Genomic DNA, 11,354 nt, shown 5'->3' on the forward strand with positions numbered 1-11,354 from the left:
GTTGGGGCGGGGGCAGCGACAAATGCGAGGGGGATGGGGATGGGGACTCGAGCGGATAGCGACGAGTGCGGACGCGAGTGGTTTTCGCCTCCCACTAAACGCCAGTCGTGTCCGCACCGTACATGGGAGCGCCCCGACCAGGTGCCGCCTGGCGCACACGCACAGCGGTTTCGAGCGAAATCGTGCGGCTAGGAGCCGGCCGCTCGTTCTATCGAAATAGTGGCCGGCCGCTTTTTAGATTTTAGGAAATATTATTTCCTTGATGCACCGCTAGGTGATGATACGTCTCCAACGTATCTATAATTTTTTATTGTTCCATGCTATATTATATTCTGTTTTGGACATTATTGTGCTTTATTATACATTTTTATATTATTTTTGGGACTAACCTATTAACGGGAAGCCCAGCCCAGAATTGCTATTTTTTGCCTATTCCAGAGTTTTGCAGAAAAAGAATATCAAACGGAGTCCAAACAGAATGAAACCTTCGGGAACGTGATTTTCGAAACGAACGTGATCTAGAGGACTTGGACCCTACGTCAAGACATCAACCAGGAGGGCACGAGGTAGGGGGCGCGCCTACCCCCTGGGCGCACCCTCCACCCTCGTGGGCCCCACGTTGCTCCACCGACGTACTTCTTCCTCCTATATATACCTACGTACCCCCAAACTACCAGATAAGGAGCCAAAAACCTAATTCCACCGCCGCAACCTTCTGTACCTGTAGATCCCATCTTGGGGCCTTTTCCGGAGCTCCGCCGGAGGGGGCATCGATCATGGAGGGCTTCTACATCAACACCATAGCCTCTCTGATGATGTGTGAGTAGTTTACCTCAGACCTTTGAGTCCATAGTTATTAGCTAGATGGCTTCTTCTCTCTTTTTGGATCTCAATACAATGTTCTCCCCCTTTCTTGTGGAGATCTATTCGATGTAATCTTCTTTTGCGGTGTGTTTGTTGAGACCGTTGAATTGTGGGTTTATGATCAAGTTTATCTATGAACAATATTTGAATCTTCTCTGAATTCTTTTATGTATGATTGGTTATCTTTGCAAGTCTCTTCAAATTATCAGTTTGGTTTGGCCTACTAGATTGATCTTTCTTGCAATGGGAGAAGTGCTTAGCTTTGGGTTCAATCTTCCGGTGTCCTTTCCCAGTGACAGTAGGGGCAACAAGGCACGTATTGTATTGTTGCCATCGAGGATAACAAGATGGGGTTTATATCATATTGCATGAGTTTATCCCTCTACATCATGTCATCTTGCTTAAAGCGTTACTCCGTTCTTATGAACTTAATACTCTAGATGCATGCTGGACAGCGGTCGTTGTGTGGAGTAATAGTAGTAGATGCAGGCAGGAGTAGGTCTACTTGTCTCGGACGTGATGCCTATATACATGATCATACCTAGATATTCTCATAACTATGCTCAATTCTATCAATTGCTCAACAGTAATTTGTTCACCCACCGTAATACTTATGCTCTTGAGAGAAGCCACTAGTGAAACCTATGTCCCCCGGGTCTATTCTCCATCATATTTAATCTCCCGACAACAAGCTATTTCTGGTGCCGTTTTTATTTTGTTTTCTTTACTTTGCATCTTTATCATAAAAATACCAAAAATATTATCTTATCATATCTATCAGATCTCACTCTCGTAAGTGACCGTGAAGGGATTGACAACCCTTTATTGCGTTGGTTGCGAGGATTTATTTGTTTGTGTAGGTGCGAGGGACTTGTGCGTGGCCTCCTACTGGATTGATACCTTGGTTCTCAAAAACTGAGGGAAATACTTACGCTACTTTGCTACATCACCCTTTCATCTTCAAGGGAAAACCAACGCAGTGCTCAAGAGGTAGCAGGTGACAGAACTATTGCAGGAGCAGATGCAGACGTTATGAACGTTTTGACAAAAGCTCGGTATGATGAATACTTGATAGTTTAGTGCACCATGCTTTACGGCTTAGAACCGGGACTTCAAGAATGTTTTGAACGCCATGGAGCATATCAGATGTTCCAAGAGTTGAAACTGGTATTTGATACTCATGCCCGTGTCGAGAGGTATGAGACCTCTGACAGTACTTTGCCTACAAGATGGAGGAGAATAGCTCAACCAGTGAGCATGTGCTCAGATTGTCTGAGTACTACAATCGCTTGAATCAACCACTATCACCAAGTTACTAGAACTTCGTGATGAACTATAATATGCAAGGGATAACGGAAACGATTCCCAAGCTCTTCGTGATGCTGAAATCGATGAAGGTAGAAATCAAGAAAAGCATCAATTTTTGATGGTTGACAAGACCACTAGTTTCAAGAAAAGGTCAAAGGTAAGAAGGGTAACTTCAAGAAGAACGACAAGCAAGTTGCTGCTCAAATGAAGAAGCCCAAGTTTGGACCTAAGCCTGAAACTGAGTTCTTCTACTGCAAAGGGGCTGGTCACTGGAAGCGGAACTGCCCCAAGTATTTGGCGGATAAGAAGGATGGCAAAGTGAACAAGAGTATATTTGATATACATGTTATTGATGTGTAATTTACTAGTGTTTATAGCAACCCTCGGTATTTTGATACTGGTTCAGTTGCTAAGAGTAATAACTCGAAACAGGCGTTGCAAAATAAACAGAGACTAGTTAAGGGTGAAGTGACGATGTGTGTTGGAAGAGGTTCCAAGATTGATGTGATCATCATCGCACACTCCCTATACTTTCGAGACTAGTGTTGAACCTAAATAAGTGTTATTTGGTGTTTGCGTTGAGCATGAATATGATTTGATCATGTTTATTACAATACAGTTATTCATTTAAAGTCAGAGAATAATTGTTGTTCTGTTTACATGAATAAAACCTTCAATGGTCATACACCCAATGAAAATAGTTTGTTGGATCTCGATCGTAGTGATACACATATTCATAATATTGAAGCCAAAAGATGCAAAGTTAATAATGATAGTGCAACTTATTTGTGGCACTGCCGTTTAGGTCATATTGGTGTAAAGCGCATGAAGAAACTCCATGCTGATGGGATTTTGAAATCACTTGATTATGAATCACTTGATGTTTGCGAACCATGCCTTATGGGCAAGATGACTAAAACTCTGTTCTTCGGAACAATGGAGCAAGCAACTGACTTATTGGAAATAATACATACTGATGTATGCGATCTGATAAGTGTTGAGGCTCGCGGCGGGTATCATTATTTTCTGACCTTCATAGATGATTTAAGCAGATATGGGTATATCTAGTTGATGAAACATAAGTTTGGAACATTTGAAAAGTTCATATAATTTCAGAGTGAAGTGGAAAATCATCATAACAAGAAAATAAAGTTTCTACGATTTGATCATGGAGGAGAATATTTGAGTTACGAGTTTGGTCTTCATTTGAAACAATGCGGAATAGTTTCGCAACTCACGCCACCTGGAACACCACAGCGTAATGGTGTGTCCGAACATCGTAACCGTACTTTATTAGATATGGTGCAATCTATGATGTTTCTTACCGATTTACCACTATCGTTTTGGGGTTATGCATTAGAGACAGCTGCATTCACGTTAAATAGGGCACCATCTAAATCTGTTGAGACGACACCATATGAACTGTGGTTTGGCAAGAAACCAAAGTTGTCGTTTCTTAAAGTTTGGGGTTGCGATGCTTATGTGAAAAAGTTTCATCCTGATAAGCTCAAACCCAAATCGGAGAAATGTGTCTTCATAGGATACCCAAAGGAGATAGTTGGGTACACCTTCTATCACAGATCCGAAGGCAAGACATTCGTTGCTAAGAATGTTTCCTTTCTAGAGAAGGAGTTTCTCTCGAAAGAAGTGAGTGGGAGGAAAGTAGAACTTGATGAGGCAACTGTACCTGCTCCCTTATTGGAAAGTAGTTCATCACAGAAATCTGTTCCTGTGACTCCTACACCAATTAGTGAGGAAGATAATGATGATGATCATGTAACTTCAGATCAAGTTACTACCGAACCTCGTAGGTCAACCAGAGTGAGATCTGCACCAGAGTGGTACGGTAATCCTGTTCTGGAGGTCATGTTACTTGACCATGACGAACCTACGAACTATGAGGAAGCGATGATGAGCCCAGATTCCACGAAATGGCTTGAGGCCATGAAATCTGAGATGGGATCCATGTATGAGAACAAAGTGTGGACTTTGGTTGACTTTCCCGATGATCGGCAAGCCATAAAAAATAAATGGATCTTCAAGAGAAAGACGGACGCTGATAGTAGTGTTACTATCTACAAAGCTATACTTGTCGAAAAATGTTTTGACAAAGTTCAAGGTGTTGACTACGATGACATTTTCTCACTCGTAGCGATGCTTAAGTCTGTCCGAATCATGTTAGCAAATTGCCACATTTTATGAAATCTGGCAAATGGATGTCGAAACTACATTCCTTAATGGATTTCTTAAAGAAGAGTTGTATATGATGCAACCAGAAGGTTTTGTCGATCCTAAATGTGTTAACAAAATGTGCAAGCTCCAGCGATCCATCTATGGACTGGTGCGAGCATCTCGGAGTTGGAATATACACTTTGATGAATTGATCAAAGCATATAGTTTTATACAGACTTGCGGTGAAGCCTGTATTTACAAGAAAGTGAGTGGGAGCACTACATCATTTCTGATAAGTATATGTGAATGACATATTGTTGATCAGAAATAATGTAGAATTTTCTGGAAAGCATAAAGGAGTATTTGAAAGGAGTTCTTCAAAGAAGGACCTCAGTGAAGCTGCTTACATATTGAGCATCAAGATATATAGAGATAGATCGAGACGCTTGATAAGATTTCCAATGAGTATGTACCTTGACAAGATTTTGAATTAGTTCAAGATGGAACAGTCAAAGAAGGAGTTCTTGTCTGTGTTGCAAAGGTGTGAAGTTTAGTAAAGACTCAAAACCCGACCATAGCAAAAAATAGAACGAGAATGAAAAGTCATTCCCTATGCCTCAGTCATAGGTTCTATAAAGTATGCCATGCTGTGTAACAGATCTATTGTATACCCTGCACTGAGTTTGGCAAGGGAGTACAATAGTGATCTAGGATTAGATCACTGAACAGCGGTCAAAATTATCCTTAGTGGAATAAGGATATGTTTCTCGATTATGGAGGTGACAAAAGGTTCGTCGTAAAGGGTTAGTCGATACAAGTTTTGACACGGATCCAGATGACTCTAAGTCTCAATCTGGATACATATTGAAAGTGGGAGCAATTAGCTAAAGTAGCTCCGTGCAGAGCATTGTTGACATAGAAATTGGCAAAATACATACGGATCCGAATGTGGCAGACCCGTTGACTAAACTTCTCTCACAAGAAAACACGATCACACCTTAGTACTCTTTGGGTGTTAATCACATAGCAATGTGAACAAGATTATTGACTCTAGTAAACCCTTCGGGTGTTGGTCACATGACGATGTGAACTATGGGTGTTAATCACATGGTGGTGTGAACTATTGGTGTTAAATCACATGGTGATGTGAACTAGATTATTGGCTCTAGTGCAAGTGGGAGACTGAAGGAAATATGCCCTACAGGCAATAATAAAGTTATTATTTATTTCCTTATTTTATGATAAATTTTTATTATTCATGCTAGAATTGTATTAACCGGAAACTTGATACATGTGTGAATACATAAATAAACAGGGTGTCACTAGTATGCCTCTACTTGACTAGCTCGTTGAATCAAAGATGGTTAAGTTTCCTAGCCATAGACATGAGTTGTCATTTGATTAACGGGATCACATCATTAGAGAATGATGTGATTGACTTGACCCATTCCGTTAGCTTAGCACTTGATCGTTTAGTTTATTGCTATTGCTTTCTTCATGACTTATACATGTTCCTATGACTATGAGATTATGCAACTCCCGAATACCGGAGGAACACTTTGTGTGCTACCAAACGTCACAACGTAACTGGGTGATTATAAAGGTGCTCTACAGGTGTCTCCGAAGGTACTTGTTGAGTTGACATAGATCGAGATTAGGATTTGTCAATCCGATTGTCGGAGAGGTATCTCTGGGCCCTCTCGGTAATACACATCACTATAAGCCTTGCAAGCATTGTAAGTAATGAGTTAGTTGCGGGATGATGTATTACGGAACGAGTAAAGAGACTTGCAGGTAATGAGATTGAACTAGGTATTGAGATACCGACGATCGAATCTCGGGCAAATAACATACCGATGACAAAGGGAACAATGTATATCGTTATGCGGTTTGACCGATAAAGATCTTCGTAGAATATGTAGGAGCCAATATGAGCATCCAAGTTCCGCTATTGGTTATTGACCGGAGACGTGTCTCGGTCATGTCTACATAGTTCTCGAACCCGTAGGGTCCGCACGCTTAAAGTTCGGTGACGATCGGTATTATGAGTTTTGTGTTTTTGATGTACCGAAGGTAGCTCGGAGTCCCGGATATGATCACGGACATGACGAGGAGTCTCGAAATGGCCGAGTCGTAAAGATCGATATATTGGACGACTATGTTCGGGCGCCGGAAGTGTTTCGGGAGGTATCGGACATATACCGGAGTACCGGGGGGTTACCGAAACCCCCCGGGGAGTTTATTGGGCCTATTGGGCCTTAGTGGGAGAAGAGGAGGGGCGGCCAGGGCAGCCGCGCGCCCCCTCCCCCTCTAGTCCGAATTGGACGAGGGGGGGCGGCGCCCCCCTTTCCTTCTCTTCCTCTCTCCCTTCCTTCTCCTCTCCTACTCCCACTTGGAAGGGGGGAGTCCTACTCCCGGTGGGAGTAGGACTCCCCCGGTGGGAGTAGGACTCCTCATGGGGCGCGCCATAGGGGGCCGGCCCCTTCCCCCTCCTTCACTCCTTTATATACGGGGAGGGAGGCACCCCTTGGGGACAACAATTGATCTGTTGATCTCTTAGCCATGTGTTGTGCCCCCCTCCACCATAATCCACCTCGATAATATCGTAGCGGTGCTTAGGCGAAGCCCTGCGTCGGTAGCATCATCATCACCTTCATCACGCCGTCATGCTGACGAAACTCTCCGACGAAACTCTGCTGGATCGGAGCTCGCGGGACGTCATCGAGTTGAACGTGTGCTGAACTCGGAGGTGTCGTACGTTCGGTACTTGGATCAGTCGGATCGTGAAGACGTACAACTACATCAACTGCGTTGTTCTAACGCTTCCGCTTTCGGTCTACGAGGGTACGTGGACACACTCTCCCCTCTCGTTGCTATGCATCACCATGATCTTGCGTGTGCGTAGGATTTTTTTTGAAATTACTACGTTCTCCAACACCACCCGCATCAGATCTGGATCGGGAGGACACCGACACCGCCAGCAGGCACGCACCTCCAATCCCCTGGCGCAGCCACCGGCGCCTCCGCACGCACCAGAGCGCCACCGCCTGGACGCCCCTACCGCAACCGCGCCGCGACGCCCTGCAGAGCTTCACGTTCTCGCTCGAAGCCGCTGTCCCACGCCAGCACACCCCCGTGAGGAAGGGAAGGGGCCCCGCCGCCGCCGACGCCGGCCGGGCTATGCCCGACGGCATGTTCCGGTGACGGCGAGGAGATGGGAGGGGTGGAGGTGTCCTCCGCCGGCAGCTAGGGTTGGCCCGCCCCGGCCGCCCATGGGAGCGACTCGAGAGAGGGTGCGGGGGGACCTGGCAACTTCCTTTACCCTGCTTTGATCCCCCGCGTACTCTGACTGAATACCTGGACGGTGTTGATTGTCTGCCCAGCCTTGGGTGGGTCCTTGTGATCTCGAGCGTGAGAAGGACACATATCGAAAGTCCACGCTTTTTAAAATGGTGTTGTCTGCTTCGACGGGCTTTAGTGGTGCAAATGACAGTACGAAGGACAAGGATGTGATCGATTTGGAGGCATCAATGAATAAAATGAAGCTTAAAGATGGGGAGCTTGACGACGTGTCCGTTGGTGAGTAGGTGTTCCCGAAATTGTCAAAAGCGGCAAGGTACCTTGTACTTATCCACGTATAAAATATGAAGTTTATTGATAAAATATCACATCCATTTGCACGTGTCAAATATTTTCAATTTATCGACACTTCAACTTTATTTTGGAAATTTTAAAATCTCAGTTTCACTAGAGCCTAGGACCCAAAAGCCATATTTGTGGACTTTGCACCTGATCTAGCAAGAGATATAGGGTGACTTCTCAAAAGCTAAAAAAAGTAGTACATATAAGTTATAGTATAAGAATATAAGTAACTTTTTATTCAGAAATGTAACTATTAGATAAAAATAATTACTCCACGCGTGTTAGCAAAATCAACATTGTTGGTTCTTTTTTTTATTGCTTACCAGGCTTGCCGCTTCGTAAATCAGTGCAGATCAATCTTTCTGCACACGGTCATAATTTGTACCAAAAAATCATATTCCCTCCGTTCATTTATACTAGGCCACTTCAAATTTTTATGTCTAATTATTAAATTTACCAATAAATGTGAGTTATATGCCACAACAAGTATTTCATTGGATGCACATTTCAAAGAACTTTTCGATGATATATTTTTTATCACATATAATCTATATTTTGTTGACCAAATTATAAGTCAAAGTTTGCCTTGTATAAGGGAGTGGAGCATTAGTTTGGTTCGGCGTGAAAAATTCCTTCTTTTGAAATATTTAGTATATCCATGTACAAAATGCAAAATCGCATAGTGTGGTGGTGAACTTTCTCAAATCAAAATAAATGAATGAAATTTACTCCACCCATCCCATGAGAAAAAAAAAAGCACCTTTTGTGAGAGCCTCATCTGCCTCCTCGCGTCTCTCTCCATCCAGCCGGCGCCGCCGACGCCGAGAGAGACTCACTATCACTAGCAGTAGAGCACAGATCCAATGCATCCCGCGTCCAATCAACCACCAAATCCAAGCTGACTACCCATTTCCGCGGCGCGCCGGAGGAGGAGTCGGATCGAGCTGCCCGCGCGGCGGAGGCGGCGCTCGCCGTCCCTTCCAGATCGACGGCCACAGGCCGGGGTGGGGTGCGGAGCGCCGGAGGAGCCGCCACCTCGAAACAGGAGGCGGCCGCCTGGGGCGCATATCGGCCCGATTCATTCTACCTAGGGTTTCAGTCAATCGGCAGGCCCCGAAATCTCGACCATGGAGTCGCCGCCGCCCAAGCGCAACGTCGGCCACGACGGCGAGGACGGGATCAGCGCGCTCCCCGACCACCTCCTCCTCGACATCCTCGAGCGCCTCGACCTGCGCGAGGCGGTCCGCGCCGGCGCGCTCTCCACGCGGTGGCGGCACCTCCCCAGCCACCTCTCGCGCGTGCACCTCGACGTCGCTCACTTCCACGGCGCCACGCCGTTTGAGGTCATGGACAGGTTCACAGGCACGGCGCGGGCCTTGCTCACTCGGGTTCCTCCCGCCGACAGTGGCGCCCTCAAGGTGCTCGTCCTCAGCTTCTACACGTCTTCCCCTCACCTGAGCTCCATTGGCCGCCTCGTCGAGGGCATCGTGAGCTTGGGCCAGACTGAATGCCTTGAATTTTGCATATCCCCGGCACCCACCTATCTGCGGGGCTGCGACATTGTGATTGGGCAGGAGTTCAAGGCCTTCTCCCGTGCCTACCCAGTCGCCTTCTCGTGGCTCACAAGTGGACATTCAGACATCACTGACCTCATTAGCACTTGCGGTAGGCTCAGGCACCTCAACCTGAGATTCTGCAGACTGCTTGATACGCAGTCCACACTCAAGATCGACGTGCCGTGCTCTGAGCTCCAGGAGCTTGAGTTTGTCGGCTTTCGGTGCGCGCGGATTGAGCTTGTCTCAGTCCAGAAGCTTAGGCAAGTGGTGTGCCAACACTGGCCTTTTGAGAACCCTCCAGTGCGCTTCGGCTACGTTCCTGAGCTTCACAGTGTAATGCTCTCTTCTAAAGCCAAGGCAGGGCAAGAGCCATTCGCGCTGAGCGAGTGCCTGCCAAGGAGTGCCAGGAATCTGTCGACACTGACTCTGTGTTTTGGGGACCAAATGGTAAACTTAATTTCTGCTCACCACTTAAATATGTATCTTCTGCATCTACATATTATATGTTCATCTTCTCTACCAACTTCAGCTGTGCATTTATGTTCTTGCTGCAGATTTGGATTCAGCCAGAACATCGGAAGCAGCTCACTCCTATATTCAGAAACCTGGCCACTGTGTTTCTTTTCGGTATCTTCAGTGAGTGTGATTTGAGCTGGACACTGTTTATCCTTGAAGCTGCACCTACCCTACAGGATTTTGCAGTAAGTGTTACTTAACCTTCTTTCTAATTTAGTGCACATCTTAGCATGCACATGACTCATTCTACGTTCTTACGATGATATGTTTCTAGGATATTCAGCAGTAAAACGTACCAACAAGTTGATCTAATTTCCAACCACTCACCAACTTATCACAAATACTAAAAGTTTCCAACCACTCACCAACTTATCACAAATACTAAAAGTAGTGCATACAAGCCGCATTGTAATTTTGCAGCGAGAAAGTGCATGCAAGGCAAAAAAACTGTTGGATCGTATCTCATGTTAAAGTTCTCCAAAAATTGGTCATACTATGTTTTTTTTCGAAAAGAGGAGATCCTGGCCTCTGCATAGAGTGATGCACATGGCCGTCTTAACTAAAATTCTTTATTACAAAGTATCTTGGTTAAAGGAAATATGAGGAATATGGTTGTACTTACAATCCCCAGAAGCATATTTATGTGTTGTACTTGGGATTTAATTCATGCAAATTCCTGGAAAACTCTTTAGGAGCCTAAACATATATTTAATTGCAATTGTTGTATGGGTTGGTGGCAGTTTAATTAACACGTGTTACTTACTTTCTATATCATTGCTTGAAGTTATCTCGACATTCATGCATCAAGACGCCCAAGTACAGTGCCGAGAAGACCAACGTGGTGTGGGAGCCATCCAAGGATTTGAAGCACCTGAACTTAAAGGTGCTGCGTATCTTCGGGTGCAAGGATGAAGACAAGGTGAGAAACTATATAAGGCTTGTCATGGAACGAGCTGTGGGGCTGTTGATAATCAAGCTGTATGGTGAAAACCCATGCATTTACTGTGATGCCACCAACCTTGAAAGATCCAAGGCGGAAAAAGCTAGCAGGCATCGGATTAAGAAGCAACTCACACATGGATCATCTTCATCCGTGGAGATAATCATCTGTTGATGGATATGGTCAGGGAATGTTAGTGGTCTCATAATACTCTCAGGCTTGCAGCAGCTTGAGCAATGACTGTGGGTCGCCGCCAGTTGTAATTCTAATTTCTAGTTATTGGTAGCCTGGGAATACTTGATCGCACTGTAGCTAAACTAAAATGTGTGTACTTGAATCTGGATGCATGTTTTTCT

At 45.1% G+C, this 11,354-nt stretch overlaps 1 protein-coding gene across 1 annotated transcript; it reads left to right on the plus strand.

Moving 5' to 3' along the window:
- The first annotated feature begins 8,971 nt into the window (after positions 1-8,971).
- LOC147987735 (uncharacterized) lies at positions 8,972-11,354 on the plus strand. Its single transcript, XM_087545444.1, has 3 exons — positions 8,972-9,989; positions 10,097-10,243; positions 10,843-11,354. The coding sequence occupies exons 1-3, from the start codon at positions 9,114-9,116 to the stop codon at positions 11,170-11,172; spliced, it is 1,353 nt and encodes a 450-aa protein (XP_087401570.1). The 5' UTR covers positions 8,972-9,113; the 3' UTR covers positions 11,173-11,354.

The sequence above is a fragment of the Triticum urartu genome, chromosome 2A (genome assembly GCF_056163025.1).
Source record: "Triticum urartu cultivar PI428250 chromosome 2A, HENAU_Tu73, whole genome shotgun sequence".
Taxonomy (NCBI): Eukaryota; Viridiplantae; Streptophyta; class Magnoliopsida; order Poales; family Poaceae; genus Triticum; species Triticum urartu.

Excerpts from the sequence above, each read along its gene's own strand:
- LOC147987735 (XM_087545444.1), top strand. The coding sequence starts at position 9,114 with ATGGAGTCGCCGCCGCCCAAGCGCAACGTCGGCCACGACGGCGAGGAC. Across the intron at positions 9,990-10,096 it reads TGTGTTTTGGGGACCAAATG|ATTTGGATTCAGCCAGAACA; the intron begins GTAAACTTAATT and ends TTCTTGCTGCAG. Across the intron at positions 10,244-10,842 it reads CTACCCTACAGGATTTTGCA|TTATCTCGACATTCATGCAT; the intron begins GTAAGTGTTACT and ends CATTGCTTGAAG.